Below are 17403 nucleotides of genomic sequence, written 5' to 3' on the forward strand. Positions count from 1 at the left end.
ACAAAACATACGAATGTCAATCTTAAACAATATAATATAGAATAGGGCACTGTTTTAGTTCAGAAAACAGTTACATTATGCAGTATTTTTGGCGAAAAGAATATCCTATACCTCTAAAAGTTAAGGTTTCATTTTAGTTGTTTACAACCTAATAGTAATAATACGTTAGTAGAAACAGAAAAAGGCCATGTGATACTAATATGAAAAGCACTCTATTTCCTCAAACAGCTCTGCACATTCTCAAATCACAATGAAATATGTCTTCGCAGTGGAACTCTTTCAGAAAGTGGTTTAGGAATTCTGTAAAGATTTAGGTGTTCTGTAGCTTCAGGTTTTCCCACACAAAAGAATCCGACTCTGTCATAGAAGGTTTTTCGGAGCGGGCAACGGTTCATCAGGTTTCTTGTAGCCTTAGGACAGCTTGTTAGAAACTCTCAGGAGACAAAGCCATTAGGATTTTGGTTTCATTCTTTTTCTGTGAGGAGCACATCCATTTCAGTTGCGGTAACAAGCACTTCCCTTCTTCAGAATATCATAGACAGAGCCAAGTAATTCTACTGGAACTCTTCTTTCAAAATTATGTCAAAAGTGTTCATGTGTGTCTATGTACACCCTTTATTGGGATGCCTAGACTGTTCTAGCGCTCTGGTGAGGCCATGCTGCCCTCTGCTGGTATAGAGATGGAACTACGAACTTCGAACTACGAACCTACAAACTTGCTGGCTAAGTCCAGATGCTGCTGGTGATAGTTCCCAAGTATTGGACACACTACAGCCAGACTACGTTGGTTTTAGCCAGATTTGTGTGTGGCTCAACTTATTACTTAAACAATACACAAGTATACAATTCTTATTTCCCAGTTTAAAATGGTTATGGTTAAATGGTTACAAATTAGAATTACAAATGAGTCTAATACGGGGTGGAAGGTTTTTCAGGATTTGTGGACTCTATGATCTGTCCATAAGATAAGAGGGAACAGACAATAACATAGCAAACGTGTGGCAACACAATATTTCTTTATTCAGAGTAAGATGTGTCAACATCCAGCATGACAAAAATTGTACAAATTTCACAATTTAAAAATGAAATATCACAGCAACTTGTGATCTCACACATTTATAGCAAAATTAAAATGTCAACAAATCCATGCTGTGTAGTACAAAAATAAATTAAACTTCAGTTCCACGGAGAGCACAATAGTTTATACAAAATCCTGTCTTGTTAATGAGTACTTAAATTAACCTCCAAATGAACAAGTTAGAATAAATAAACTCTGATGAATTCACAATAATTTATATGAAATTTCAGCATTCTAATATGTGATACCTTTTCTGTGTTCCCTATGTAAATAGTCACAGACATCTTTTTTTTTTTATTTGATATTATGTACCAACAGTAGATGAGCAGCAGGTTTGTGCTTAAAATCCCTTTCCATTGTACTGATGATAATTAAAAAAAACTGATACTAGCTAGTACTCTACTGAAAGCATTACTATATTGGCAAAAAGCTTCAGACACAATGCTGTGGAGGAAGGCATATGCAGCTATGGAGGATGGAGCCCTAAAAGAGGACATAAAGTACAATACATGAGATCAGGTGAACGACAAGCACCTTTGCATTAGCTCTCGAAAAAGGCAAATTTTTAACATGGTCGCTAACAACTAATAGCACAACAGAAATGGGGGGGGGGTTGGGGGTTGGGGGGGGCCACAGACATAGAACTGCATCACCCCAAAGATTAAACTACAGAGTGTGTTTAAGATTTTAGTCTACTGGCAAATTAAAACAGAGATTTTCCATCTTTAATACCCTTTCATTGATTATTTGACCATTTTGTACAGTGATTAGATATAAAGTGCAGCTGGGGATATTCAATGATCATCATAACATACCAAAATGAAAATTATATATAATTGATAATTGTCGTCTAATTGATAATATTACTGTTATCGGTATCGGCATTACTTTGATTGGAAATCCCTGTAGTCTCCCTCAGTGATACTGTTGATACTCCTTGCAGTCTTTTTTTTTCTTCCAATCGCGTGCCAAGAGACACATGGAAATTGCACAGTGCCACTTATTAGGATATATCTTTAGGACAAGTGCAAATAGTCTACTGGCACATAAGTGGGGACAATGACCCTGTAAGTCCCGCTCTCATACTCTACATATATATTCTTTACAAAAACCTTGTTTCTCGATTTAGGCTCTCAAGTACTGCTTACGTTTCTGTAAAAACATCAAAACATGGAAACGAAGGTGTCCCTGTGCAAAATTGTACATAAAAGAAAGAGGAACTCAGAAAGAACAATTCATCTTTCACCTTTTTAAACTGAATGTTCGTATCCCTCCCTTTTCTAAAACATTTGTTTGTATTAAAAGATTTATATAAAAATTAATATTTTACATATAGTAAAAAGATTCATCCGTTTTCCCATTATGTTTATAAACAAGAAATTGCATATACCCAAACCGTTTGACTGTTTGCATCCCATATCTATAAACATGTGATGTCATATTGCTGAGACGCTGCCCGATTCTAGCTACTGCCATTTTGAAAATGAAACAAAAGGTAAAGTTATGCGAGGATGATGCTTGGAGTCTAAATTGCCATCATCTTGTTGCTGATTGAGTGATAATGGCTATCTACTAAAGCAAAGTAAAGATGTTTTTCTACTATAGAGGATAGTTCTTACTAGGTAATGGGATTTTCACCATTGGGTTTCCGTGTCATGATGTTTACAATAAAACTGTAACATTCATACATCAAGTCAGTTTCTATACAATGCTCATCTCCAACATCTTTTTGAAGTGCCCCCACTCACCGCCACCGAATTTATTTGTTTCTTTTTTTTTTTAACAAAAGACAAAAGAGTTTTCAAGCATTTTTAAAAAATAAAGCAATTTACAACCAAGTCTTGCTTGGACACATACACACAAAAAATCTCATTTTTGAAAATTCCATAAAATCATCAGATGAAGAGAAAAAATAAATGAAAAAGTAGCTACCTCCTTATGTCCTCAGTGATATATAGATATATTTTAATTTTCATCGTCAAGGTCAAGGTAACCTTTTCAGCCTGTGCCACTGTCTCAGCTAGCATTAAAAAGTACCTATGTCTGATATGATTTGCCTTACTGTTCCGAAATATACACTAAAAATGTGCATACATGAGCGGCTAAAAACATTACATCACACTATGTTAGCTCATATGAAAACGTACAAAATGTGAATGTTTTTTTTGTTTTTTTTTGTTCAAAAACTATTCTGCCAGTAACTATTATCCTTGAAAGCAAGACAAGAAAGAAAAAAAAATGATGTTTTTTGAAAGCATAACACTTATCTTTTCTTTTAAAAGAACTGAAGTGAATATTTAACACTGTCTGGTAAAATTACAGCAACAATCCAAGAGGCGTCCCACTGACGTTTTTTGTTGTTTTTCTTTTCTTTTTTTTTGTTAGTGTCTTTTTTCCTCAGCTTTTTTTAAAATGAGATTATGCCTTCCTCTTGGTGGGTGGCTAAACTTGTATTCCTTGGACCGCTTGCTTGATATTTTCCAACAGCGCTTTATTTTCCGGACTCTGATATTGATCTTGATTTGTGTACATATCTGTCAGTGTAGTCACATATGCATCAAAGTTTTGCTCGTTGATTGGCTCCTGTGAAGTATTAGGGAAAATGGACAAAGGTAAATGAGATTTGTAGGAAAAAAAAACATAACTCCATAGTAGTAATAATAGTAAACAAAACTGTCTGTCATCATGAGGTATATTTCTTCAAATCTATTAACAGAGAAATGGGGTCTTTCTAAAGAATGGTGATACACAGATTCAGACAACATGCAATGAAACTGACCCTAAGAATGGTTACACCGGACAATATGGCAAAACAAAACTACTGAAGGTCACTTGGCTACTTCTAAGTTGAAGGGTTACTTTTTAAACATGATTAGACATTCCTTCAGTAACACCGAACAAAGCACACAAAGACATCACTTTTGTCATACTGTATCAGCTTGTGTGAGTACATTGAGGAAAAAATAAAACTGTCCTTAAAGGAGAATGGTTCACTGATGTTCTGTGAAAATGATATTGACAATGACAATCGGAGTTTAAGCAACTGATTTGTGGTGTACTAATAATATTATGTGTGGCCCTGGACCTACATAGGGCACCAGTGCCTGGGCACAAACATATAAACAAGAATAACTACTATAAACATCATTAAACTAATATAAAGTAAACATTAAACATATATAGCCTCTTTATAGTCACATAAACGATCATGGTGCCTTCTCCCCATCTACCTGTGGTTTGTATGATAACTCCAGGCCAGCAGGGTGGCTGATGGTAATGTAAAGTATAGGCTACAGTTTAGCTGGGAGGACAAGGACAGACTAAAAGCAAAGCCACTTAGGACACCCAAATGGCCACCATTGAGCCTTATTAATGTTAAGAGATTAGTATTCAGTAGAATTGATTATTAATATTCATTATAGGGTGATATGTATTTCTTCATTGTTTGTTTTACATTAGTTTTGAGACTTTGCGATTATTCCATTAACATTTTGTGGAGGTTTACATAGACACAAAGGCAGCTGAGTGAATCCCTTCCGGTCTATAGCAAACAGTGGGTGACTCTCAAAGGGTGATATATCATGTGATATCCCTACCCCCCATTTTTTAAGACTGACTTTTTAAAGTGACAATTCTCTAAAACTAGCTTTTTCCATTGGAACATGTTTAGATGAATGAAGATGATGTTAAAATATAACTGAGAAGCAGAGAAAACTGAAAATGATATCAGTTGATCTGTGATTTCAAAGTGAGAAAAAAAAAAACCCTTTTCCTACATTCCTGTATGCTTACTTGTGTAAGTGTATCGTCATGAGTATGCTCATAGTAATTCATTTTAGAGCATTTAAAATCAGTTTAATTAAGTATCTTACTCGATACTTATCAAAGCTAATAACTCCAACATTGTTTGATGTTTGATCTTTTGTCATTATTTTTATACATAAAAAACATATTAGAAACAGTTCTACAGCAAACCTAAATGTAATCCTTACAAACTATTCTTGATTTGTAATTATTAACACATATAATGTCTTTGTGTACATGTAATGTTGATGCCTCTATCAGAAACTAGAGGGCCAAGGCCACTGGTATGTGTGTATATTTTGGAAGATATGCAGGGGACAGAAGAGTTCAGAATAAGAAAATAAAAATACAAGAGATGACAATTAGATGGTGAAAATTGTGCTCTTACTCTCTGGTGCAACTGTAAACAGCTGTTATTTCTAATGGGTGCCTCTTTATGTTGCAGCGGTTTCTAGGGGGAAAAGGTGTAAAACAAGAATTCTATTAGCCTACTGTGTTAAAACATACTTAATTCACATTTTGAAAACGGGGCTGGCCATTTGTTATGCATTAACAAATAGAATTAAGAGCAGCTCTTTGTACCCTCTTCCTAATGATAGCTAGTGTGGGTAAATCCCAAATCATTTGTTGAAGGCATAAAGCAACCAGTTAATGTTAAGGGGGTTTCAAGATGATCTTTCTTATAAACACTAGAGGGCAATGTTGTACAACAAACATACTGTATGGCAAAAAGCAGTATGCAAGTTCACAAATCACTTTTGAAACAGGCAAGACACAAAAGGAGCTAAAAAATAAACAGCCTGTGTATCCATATATAGTGAAACCTAATACTGAATCCAGCTCTGGAACTGCTATTATTATATTGGGATCAAGGAGTTAGAAGATAACTTAAACTTTGATATTTTTTTTGTGAGGAAAGTCATTCAATGGTCCTGGGTCTTCAAAGACCTGCATTTTTTTATTTTGTTGAGGTTACTGAAAAGAGATGGTGGTACAGTTACACGACACATCCGCTCATTCATAAAGATGAATATGTCAGAGGGATGTATCGTTAGAAATGTAACCAATGACCAATGACCAATGGCAAGCACTCAAAGGCCAATCCTATCTATCAGGAACATTAAAGCTTATCGTAAATACAAACTTATATTTGTGCCGAGAAACATACCATTTACCTAAATAAACTGAGGGGAAATACTTAGTGTCCCTCTTTACACAAACATCCTTTTGCCAGTAACAGAATCTAATGATTTTAGTAAATGACTTTTTCTCTTTTGCGTGGCCTTTTCTTTATATAGTTTAAGTAGTTTCATGGCCATATACAAAATGATGAAGAGAAGAGGAGGTCTTTTTTTTGTGCCCAATTTAGAGGGAATATAATCAAAACAAAAGATGGTCTGTTTCGATCTAATCAACAAATACTTAAAAATGTGTTATTTGCAGTGACACATGCAGAGCTATAGCTGCATGGCAAGTCCAGAGGACCTGATTTGACACGAAAAGTGTCAGCCATGAAAATGAATAATTGGCTAGATAGCAGCTTTGGTACAGTAGTTTTCAGAAGCTGAAACTGAATCTAGCTGCTGCAGATCAATCCTTTCCTGCCAGCATCTCTTCACCATATTGTGTGGTTTAACACTAAGGTAACATTCTAAATCTCTCTCTTCCAGCCTCATAAATTGCTTCAAAACTGATTTTCGCATGCAACTAGGGCCTTGGGTGCTGTACTTGTGATTAAGCAATCAAATTATTCAAAATAAAGGAATTCTTAAATAACAAGCCATGTGCTATGTTTTTGTTATAAACTTGCCCGCTTTCCGCTCTTGTTGGTGGCCCTTACCATATCAGGGAGCTGGATATTAGCTAAACTGTTAATCAGTGACTGGCTCAGGTTGGCCAGCTCATGCAGGAGAGATTCATTTTGCTGTTCAATCACCTTGTTTTCTTCCTCTATTGACTTCAGATTAGTCTCCATTGTGGTAATCTAGGAAGGGGGAAGGCAGACCATGAGAAAATGGTTACCTATTTGGAAAAAACGCCTCTGGAGCTCACATACCACCTTGCCAATTCCACCTCGGGCTACACAGTAGTAGCCTTTCGAGACTCTGTGGCTGGAGGTGTGGACTGGGGAGGGTGGACTGCACAGCACAAGCACAAGTGAGAACAATGGCCAAGCAAGTCCAAACACCAGGATCTAGAATGCTAGCCAACACAGACTGCGGAGTCAGCACTAATGTCTGATACAAATGCGTCTAAATGGGTCGTAGTTTGACTATACAAAAGGCAAGGCAGACGTGGATAATTGTAACGTTGAGCAGACACGGAGACGTCTGGTCTGTCAAGTTTTAACTACGTCTCCTCCGTGCTTGACTGACTCCGGTTGGCATATCTGAGGGAGCTCTTGTGAGTCATTGATTTGCCTCTGTCTCACAGCGCTCTGAACTGATATCAAAACTGTTACGCTGTGTGCATGGACCACAGATGGTTTCTCAGACACACAGACAGAAACACACACACACATACACAAACACATCGAGATGCACAGACACACACACACACTTGCTGTCTCAAATCAACTTCATTCCATTTCAAATGTCTTTGAGAAACAATGTAGAGAGGCGTGTGTGTTGGGGGGTGGGGGGGGGGGGGTCGATGGGGGGTGGGGACGCTCTAGTTTTTTGGTCATGTGAGGCTCTAGTTTTTTGTCAGCGCTCACTTAAAGTGTTGTGGTACAGCACTACAGGGACTTTATACAGTCCCTTGGTTGCAGAGGGGGAGCATGAGAGAGAGTCTGTATTATAATTAGGAATGCCCCACTTTACCATACCTCCATACCTCAAGCAGGAGGTAGTTTCAGAACAGGTTGAAAAAGTAGCTCTTGAATTATCAATAGCTATACAACATCATACATTAGCTTCTCCCTCGATGGCATCCCCATCTCGCCTGTCTTACCATGTGTACAGACATGCAGATATTGTAGATATACAACGACGCAGAAAACCCTGACTTAATTTTAGCACTATTTTGTGTAAGAACGAAATGAAGCAACACAGTAAAAGTACAGTAAAAGATTCATGTATAATGCTAATCCGACGACAGGGCTAGTAGACTAACACTAAGATAAAGTCCACTCTGAACACCAATGTTCAAATCTGTGGAGTAGGCCTTAAAATGATTAGCACTAACAAAACAGATACGTTTCCATATCAATTTGAAACGGTTCCCATTATTCATTTGCCATGAAAATCACAGAAGAAAAGAGAAGGAAACAGCTTCAAGCAACCACTTGCAAATGTTCCCCTTCCCTCAGTTACAGAGACTACAACCTGATAAAGCTTTACCTTTACCTGTGTTCGGAGTTTGATCATATCGGCCTCCACCTGTGAATTAGATTCACTTAAATCTTTGATTTCTTCATCCAGCTGTTTTATCTCTTCATCATTTTCTAGTCCTACAACGAAACACACAAGAAAAAAAAACAAGGCAGAATTAAAATGGCCAAGGTCGCCTTCAAATGAAACAGCCAAACTCTGGTTGTAATGACATGTAATGTGAAATATTTTATGGTTTAAGCATTATAACAGCACTTTGTCTTTATCAGGGAGTGAGATACATACAAATATAGCTACACATGCAATCATACACTAAGTGCTACATTGACAATCATGACTAAGAACTCGTATTGGACTGGTGCATTTAAGGTCAGAATAGCTGTAGCACCTCGCCCGTTTCCCACTTTTGAGAGGTGAGAATTGCCCCCTAAAAGATGGCTAGATACGGGGCTTGTAAGCACCCATAAGAGCTAATTATGAGCCTGATTGCAAGCCTGTGATGATAACCAGGCAATCAGTGCTCCATTGTTTCGGACTGACTAACGGTGCCATAATGTATGCAGGTTCTTGATTGGCAAGTTGCTCTAGACTAGCGGCATTATCTATGCAAACACACAGCTGACGCTATTAGGCACACAAGCCTGTGATTGGCCCTGTTATGTATGCATGCGTGCTGCTGATGAGCCTGCTACGCTTGTGCTCGGCGCTAATGATGTGTGGACTCAGTGGATGGTACCGTTGCTGGGCCGCTGCTTTAGCGTTAGCATTTCCACCCCTGACAGTCTGGCCTTCTTCATGGCCGATGTGGCACGGGGACAGCCTGACAGACTGGAGATAGGGAGACAGTTGGGGGGGAAAGTAAAGTTAAAAGTTCAAAAGTACGTTTAAAAGACAGAAGAAAACTGTGAAATGCCACGCTAATGGCCGAGGCATAAACATTTGTTCACATTCTTTATTCTAGATGCTCTATATTAACCTGAACTTCCATGACATTTAGGAAATGTAAGGGTGGTTGTTGTAGAACTGTGGTCATGATAATTTGTATTATCTGTGAAACTCTCAATCTAACATATTTGTTCTGTCCTACAGTGAGATTAAACGTGTCAGCAGGGGGTCATGCCGGCTCTGAATTTAGAGGCCCACCTCCGGTGTGTCAGGAAGCTGCCGCTCACGTGGCCCGAGCCGTCGCACCCAGGGGTGGGGCAGGACATGCCGTCTGTCTTCCCCGCCTTCCACGTGAACTGCGAGCCGTTCATGTACCCGTCCTTCTGCCGCTTGGCCGCCAGGGGGCAGCCTGAGGCGCTGCGGTGCGACGCGTACTTCCCCGTCACATGACCCTGGCCATCACACCCAGGTACCGGACACCTGCAGCCAGGAGAGGAGATAGTTGCACCCAAAACAGCACATTAAGACGCATATAATCTGTGTCGCCATCATCATTGTCTTCATCATCATTGTGATAATATTGCCCTACGTGAGTCTGAGCTGTAGCAGCATGATTGGATTCTCATTAGCTAGAAAGCTAGCAATTCACTTGTAAACACTTCACACCCTGTGGCTTAGTGCAGATTTCATTTTTGTTACGAAGCTTGCCAAACTATTTTGACACATGGAGCACAGGAACCAGGGGTGAAAAAAAAAAGGCACCCATCTTGCTTCGGAATGGAAGAGTAATTGCTTATTTGGCACAAAGCTACAAAGCTTAATTAACTACTCTTGTAAGTTAAGTCCAAGGTCAAAGGTCAAAGTATTTTTCTTTTCCTGATTTCCAGAGGCAGGTGAAGTGTCTGTAGCTGGGCTAAATGAAAACAAATGGCAGGCACAACCACATTCCACTCAATACCTTACAATTCTGCTTTTGTCAAGAGATTGTCTTTGCACAAAAATGCCCCAGTGCTTTTTTTTTTTTTTCCAACTGAGTCTGTGGTTGATTCCACTACCTGCCGTTAAATTGCCTCTGTGTCATTGGAAGGCATTAGAGAACAATGGTTAGCTGTAGCAATCACTGGAGTCTATCAGTGCTCAGTGGGGCTGCTGCTGCTGGGTGTGTGTGTGTGTGTGTGTGTGTGTGTGTGTGTGTGTGTGTGTGTGTGTGTGTGTGTGTGTGTGTGAGAGAGTGTGTGTTGTAAAACCAAGCACTATGTTGATTTTCTCCCCCCAGTGCTGCAGTCCAATCGATGGAAACGGTGTGGCGTACGAGACAGGTCTGGTGGTGGGGAACTTGCCAAATTGCATCAATACAGAAATGGCTCTTTTTCAAACCTTACACTATATAAAACTACTTTCCCATGAGGTCTGAATACTGTACCCAGGTCTTATATATAGTTTGGTATAAAAATATTCCAGTCTTAAAATAACAGTGAACTTGATGAGAAATAAATGTGCTAACCCATACAGTTCTGAGACTGCTACAGTGGGGCATGTTCTGTCAGTTGCTACAAGCAGAGAAGTGTGCCAAGATCATCACCTCCCATATTTCCTTAACGAATTTAGAGAGGTCAAAGGTGGTGAGGCCAAACTGAGACTCGATGGGCTTGATTTGATTTCCCCGGCAATATCCTGCGCCTAATACAGAGGTTTAGTCTTTGTGCAGAGGGCCCAGAGGAGAACAACGAACAGCAGACATATTTGGTTCAGTCCCTGAGCTTGGAGACTTTTATGAGTTTATTCATTTGCGTTGCACAAACGGGCATACCTGATTGGCTCCTGGTCCTCTTTGTCTTCTTTGCTGTGTGTTATCTTTATGCCGCTCTTCCGTGCCCGGGGACATCCCGATAGACTGAAGAGACAAACATCTCAGTTTTATTCTCTGCTTTTCACAACGTGTCAATATTAGTATTGCTGTGGGGGGGGGGGGGGGACATGTTTATCCTTGTGGGGCCCAAACAGGCTTGTGTCCTGCTTGGATACTCATAGTTGCACTGCAAGTCCCTGGAGAGTTAATGCAGTAATTCTGTTACTGAAAAAAGAAGTAATAGCTTTTGCACTACATCATCTGGTAGTGCTGATTAATAATAATTACAACATGCTTATACGCTTTTTTTTTTTTTTTTGCCTCTACCTAATCACCTAAATCAAATCAAACAGCAGCAGGGTGCTCATTGAGTTTCATTAAACAATATCTGCACACAATGTGTAATACAATCATCCAGCCTCACTCCCTTCAGGTACCCTTGAAAAGGGTGTGGGGTGGGCTGGCTCCACTTGTGACATGATTGATGAGGGGACATGCGTTACCTTCTGTGCGAGGCGTAGTTCCCAGTAATATGTCCCGAGCCATCGCAGCCCGGAGTCGGGCACCTGGGGACAGAGGGACATTCAGTTAGTGTCCAGGCTGAAAGGACAGCCATCCAGCCCCGGAGGTCAACAGACCCCAGCCCAAAACCCAACACCTCCAGTCAAGGCCACTCAGAGCAACACCTTCACCATCTCAGTGCACTTCTGTGTCACTTCAGAATGTACAGTTAATACATTAAGGGCAGCTATACGATCTAACGACAAACCTGACTTGAGATATTGGTGTACAGCCATAGAAACAACGTGATTGGCCTTGTACTTACTACTTGTAGTGACACACTAAATTTAGAATATCAAAAGGCAATTAAAGCTCGTGAATTTTACCAGATGTTCTGCGTTTAGTTTAATCACAGTAATTAACATTAAGATTTACATTTCAAGGGAACATTGCATAGAGCTTAATTTAAAGATGCAGATGCAGAATGCAATTTTGTCTTTCATATGACTGGATTCAAATCTAGATGAGTTCCCATACAGTGTCTATTTGTTACAAGGCTGAAAGAAAATGACAAGTACAAATATGACCTTATTAGGCTGTCTCTGTACATGTGTTGTCAAACATGCAGCCTGTCGGCTTCTGAACTATGTTGAAACCATCATCCTACTTTATTGCATGTCTGCTCTCTGAGGGAAAAAAAAAACAATTTTATAATTATAGCGTAAATATTCGTTTTGCCTTACTTGAGTTCTTGTGAGTTGGTGGCCATCATGCTTCGAATGCTTTTGTCAGCTAAAGGACAACCTGAAAGACTGGAAAATATACCACATCCTGAATGTTAGCGAGAAGTTGAAGGGGTTCAGGGACACACTGAAACATATTGATTGAAACACACACACACACACATACACACAGACACCACACTCACAAACACACATACACACAGGCACCACACTCACGAACACACATACACACTCCTAGTAGAATCAACCCATTCAGAAAATCGACTGTAAATGCAAAAAAGCCATGGTGCACGTGCAGGGGTCATTAGATCTGAAACAGCAGTTAACCCTCTGAATAAATAATGTTTTGATGGTTTTTTGGTTTAGCTTTGTCAGTGAAACAATATGAACAAAATGAATGCAAATGCAATTCGCAATTTATATGCAAAGAGTGTTAGTGTTGTAGTACACTAATTTATTAGATTTATTTCTTTATTAAGTTTTATATATATATAATGTATTAAGTGTGTTTGGTAGTTTATTCTTTGGGTAATTACTTATCTAACATCATACTCAAAGGGTTAACATAGAAAAAGCACTCTAGCTATTTGTTCGACAGCATAGTTGAGGTAAGCTGAAAACAATAAATTGAAAAATATTGAATCCACCATGAAAAAAATGATGTCACACCTTCTATGTGAGGCGTAATTACCGGTCAGGTGACCACTTCCATCACACCCTTGGGTTGCGCATCTGTCTCCAGGAAAAAACAATAGAAAGAATAAAACCCCAAATGAAATGAAAGAATGCCAAAAGAGTAAGTAAGGCTGAAAAAAGTCTCTTTGCTTCTTCTTTGAATAGATCTCTTATTTTCATTGTTTCCAGTTTAGCTTCACTGTCTGCAGATGTGCATAGATCTGAGCCTAGGTGTCATGTTTGTTTGTCTTGACCAATCCGGGGCTGAGCAACTGCAACATGAACAGGTTGAATGAGAGTGATGTTTTATTACAATAAAGCATCCGAAAGGAAAAAGCAACAGAAGCCAAAACTATGCTAACGGATGAGCCCCAGCTCAAGTGAGGAGGAGAAGGCTGCCAGCACATTAGGTAGCGTACAGAGCATGCCAGGGGGTGCTGCGGGCAGAGACCACTGAAGCAGTGCGACAGAAAGGAACCGGAACCAATACGAACAGAGGAAGAAAAAAAAGAGAGGGAGAGTTGGGGTGTGAGGAGGAGGAGAGGCAACAGGAGGAAGAGGGGGGAAAGAGCAGGGAAGGGCAGGCAGAGACACTTTCCCTGCTTTGCTTACGTTATCAGGTCCTTTTTGCTTTCTTTGCAGGGGGCGAACTTCGGCTTAGGGCTTGGGATGTTGACGTCGCCGGCGTAGGGACTCTCGTCCAGAATGTCCTGGAAGGGGTCCAGGTCATCAGGCTGCAGAGGACAGCAGGAGAGGGAGAGAGACAGAGACAGAAGGATATTTAAAGCAAGAGGCAGACACAGAGGGATTGAGGGATGGGGTCGGATTGAACGAGAGAGAAAGAGCGAAAGAAAGACCACGAAAGATTGAGATGGATTGAGACCCAAGTCAGGGCATAAGAGACAGATGGAGCACACAAATGTGAAGGGAAGACAGCATGAGGGAGGGAGAGAGAGAGAGAGAGAGAGAGAGATAAAGAGAGAGAGAGAGAGAGAGAGAGAGAGAGAGAGAGAGAGATAGAGATACGTGGGGGAAGGGGGTTAAGCAGAAAGAGAAAGGAGAAAAAATAACTTTAATATCCTTCCTCAGCCTCCTCAGATTAAATCAATTGTTAATACTATAGATTTATTTCTCTCTTTTTTTGGTTCAGGGGGCCATTTGGGTGAGGTGTGTGGCTGGTGGAGACGGAGGCACCGCTGGGGGCCGTTTGGGTGAGGTGTGTGGCTGGCAGAGACGGAAGCACCGCTGGGATGCCGTCCAGATGGCCCGTGGCCCAGGGCCCTGCAGAGCCCAGATCAGTGGCTGCGCCCGCAGACACATCACTCAGCCGATGCCAGACTCATGCCAGGACGCTGGCCAGGGTCACTGGCATAAATACATGGGCTGTAGCCCTGTAGACCTCTATGCAGTGGGCCCCCCCACATGAACCAGCTCTAGCAGCTCCAGTCATCTGTGAGATGCATGACAGGTTTCAGATATACCGGGCACGTGCCATGAAGAAAATTTGTGGGGCCGGTTGTTCTGCGTGAAGCCTAATGTGAGGTATACATAACTGTGAGTGAAGATGTGTATATGCATTTAGACATACATTACACACAGACACACATAGGAGTTATTGCACAGTGCAGAAAAATTGATACACATGAACCCACCAAAAACACAACACCCTCACACAGTGCTCTCTCTCTCTCTCTCTCTCTCTCTCTCTCTCTCTCACTCTCTCTCAGACAGACAGACACACACACACACACACACACACACACAAAGCTGCTGCAGCTATCTCAGAGTCTTTTCAGAATCTTTCCGAGCCTTTCACAAGATGAAACCTGCTGTCAGTGAGTCAGTCTTTTCAGCGGCAAGGAGGGAAGGGGGAGAGGAAGAGGAAGAGGAAGAGGGGAGTCTTCATTAAGCACAGTCGAATTTCAACTCTGATCTTCAGAGTGAAAATTATCAGCCTTTAAACACACGCCCGCTAACACACATACGCGCATGCACACAGAGACACAGGTTTCCTCACACATCATCAAAAAGTCACACACTCTATAACACAATTGTGCTTCACACTCAATTTGTATGCAAATAGTAAACCCTCGATTGGCTGTCGAACTGCACCCGTCAATCACTGCCTCATTGAACGCAGGCGTCTGGTGGAAAGTGAGAATTAATCTGTCGATTTTGGCATATTAAGCAGACACGAGGATCTTTTAAGTGAACGCCTTTGTGCCTTTGGATATAGATAGTGACTTCTATTTTTGAAGTGAGCATCGGAAGGTTGCTGTTGCAACTATACGAACGAAGAATCAAGCAGTTTTTTTTGTGGCGTATGCAGTGAAAGCCCATGCAATAAAAGGATCAAATGAAAAAAAAAAAATGTGTATTAAAATATTAACACATATCCAGACCAGAGCATGTGATACAAAAAGGGAAAAAATATTCTTATATAGACCACTAGATGGCAGTCTGGTGAAATCACACAATCAATCTTACTGCAGCCTTGGCTTTGAGCTCATTTTTTTGGGATGTTACCATTATGGTCCTGAAGGACCTTGCCAAATTGATCTCTTATGAATTGGAATATTACACTACCTGTTTTCTGCACTGCACCATCACCTGAATTGCGAGGACTCTGGCACATACAAACGTGCACACGAGCACACCTACACTAATAGCAGCATATGCTTTTATACACACATGCCCACTCAGGCACTGTCACTCACACACACCGCACAATCACAGTCACCTTGCGCATGTATATACACACACACACACACACACACAAACATAAATACCCCCCCACACACACACACACATTAATAAATAATTCTACAAAAAAAACAGAAAAGATAGTAGTGTCAAAACAGAATAATGTTTACTGGTAACAAATGGTGTAGGAAATATCTACCTCACCAAGGACTTGTGGTTTTTATGGAATTAAATGACCAAAGGGAAAAAAGATCAAATGCCTGAGAGCTGTACTGCAAATATAAATTAAATTAAATTAAATTAAATTAAACATAATTTTTGTTCATGCCAACTTCTTTTCATAAAAAAGCCCTTGGTAAAAAGTGATGCAAGTGATAAATAATCCAGAAATATTCTACTTCTAAATTTCGAAGCACTTCCTCAATCTGACAAATGACAGATGTTTTTTTTTTGTCACAGGCACAAACACATATATAGGCACTCTTGACAATGTATAGGATGTATGAGTGATATGTACTGAAGAAGAGAAGTGAGAAACGGCACAGAGGATGTTTAAAACACAACAACCACAATGGAGGGTGGAGCCCAGAGGAGGCAAAGAAGTGACAGATGTTGAGCTGCATGCTTAAAAATGTTCAGTGACATATGACTGTGTGTGTGTGTGTGTGTGTGTGTGTGTGTGTGTGTGTGTTTCTGTATCTTTGTGTTTGTATGGGGATGTCTGCATTTTTAAATGTGTGCTTCTGTGTATTCATCACACACTTGAGAGAGGACTCGTATGTGTACAGTATTCTCTCATCTCTCCGAAACATGCGCACACGCAGGAGAAAACAAAGGCAGTGGCAGCTGTGTTCAGGGTACTCTTCAGTTTCGAATACCCTCTGGATTGCATTGCCAAAATTTCTCGGCCATTTTTTCTTGCCCACGTGTATAGCACAGACCACAGACAAATTCCTTGGGTGCGGTCGTATGTGTGCATCAATATATTTTATGTGAGCTTTGTCCACCTAGCACAGCTCTGCGTGAGTTCTCTTTTCTGTGAGTAGGTATGTGTGTCTTGCCAGCAGGGCTCTGGAGGATACTGTAGGGGGGTTATTGGGTAGGGGGGGGGGGGGGGGGGGGGTTTAGGTGGCAGGTGGGCGGGAGCGGCACCTCTTTGGGGTCGTCCTCGTCGATGCATTTGATCTTGGCGTAGTCGAGGGGCGGGTCCCAGCAGTCGGCCTGGCCCAGGGGGTAGCAGTGGCCGCTCAGCAGGGCCTGGCGGCGGGGCGACATGGGCTCCAGCGGCGTGAGCACGGCACAGCTGCCCTCCCGCTCGCACAGCTGTGGCGGCTGCCCGGGCAGCGGCGGCTCCCTCTGCTGGTGGTGCGGCGCCACTACCACCGCCTTACTCACGCTCAGGTCCAGCGTGCCGTTCTCATCCAACTCTAAGTCCGGGTTCTACCACAGGGAGAGAGGGAGGAGGTGGGAGCAGGTGGAAAGAAGGGGGGGGGGTAGAAGAATAAACAGATAGACAAGGAAAGAGAGGGAGATAAAGAGATAATAGAAGGAGAAAAGAAAGAAATATAAAAAGGCAGAAGAATGGAGGTAGAAAGCATGAGAAGGGGGAGGGAAGGAGGTGCAGGGATGAGGGGGGAAGAGAGCAAGAGAGAGATGTGAGAGGTCTTCCTCTCTTCTCTCTCTATCTGTCACTCTCTCTCTCATTTATCCTCCTCTCTGTTCAGTCTCAGCAAGGGCTACTAGAACATGTATTTACTGCATTTACTGCATTAACTTTCTCTCTCTCTGTGTGTGTGTGTGTGTGTGTGTGTGTGTGTGTGTGTGTGTGTTCAA

General features: G+C 41.1%; 1 protein-coding gene across 11 annotated transcripts in view; it reads right to left on the reverse strand.

Annotated features, from left to right (window-relative positions):
- Positions 1 to 1689: 1689 nt before the first annotated feature.
- The window catches only part of myt1lb (myelin transcription factor 1-like, b), an 88534-nt gene continuing 72820 nt past the window's right edge, over positions 1690 to 17403 (reverse strand). For 6 of the 11 annotated variants that reach the window (XM_031580483.2, XM_031580493.2, XM_031580485.2 and 3 more), the window contains exons 13-23: positions 16723 to 17010; positions 13480 to 13601; positions 12193 to 12261; positions 11452 to 11514; positions 10910 to 10993; positions 9358 to 9579; positions 8951 to 9042; positions 8230 to 8333; positions 6723 to 6866; positions 5271 to 5333; positions 1690 to 3661 (exon numbers count right to left, since the gene is read on the reverse strand). In XM_031580483.2, coding sequence (XP_031436343.1) covers positions 3521 to 3661; positions 5271 to 5333; positions 6723 to 6866; positions 8230 to 8333; positions 8951 to 9042; positions 9358 to 9579; positions 10910 to 10993; positions 11452 to 11514; positions 12193 to 12261; positions 13480 to 13601; positions 16723 to 17010 — 1392 coding nt within the window. In that variant the 3' untranslated portion in view covers positions 1690 to 3520. Of the gene's footprint in view, positions 3662 to 5270; positions 5334 to 6722; positions 6867 to 8229; positions 8334 to 8950; positions 9043 to 9357; positions 9580 to 10909; positions 10994 to 11451; positions 11515 to 12192; positions 12262 to 12861; positions 12925 to 13479; positions 13602 to 16722; positions 17011 to 17403 lie in introns of all 11 variants that reach the window. The other 5 variants (XM_031580494.2, XM_031580487.2, XM_031580490.2 and 2 more) reach the window with 4 other exon arrangements.

This window comes from Clupea harengus, chromosome 14 (assembly GCF_900700415.2).
Source record: "Clupea harengus chromosome 14, Ch_v2.0.2, whole genome shotgun sequence".
NCBI classification, from domain to species: Eukaryota; Metazoa; Chordata; class Actinopteri; order Clupeiformes; family Clupeidae; genus Clupea; species Clupea harengus.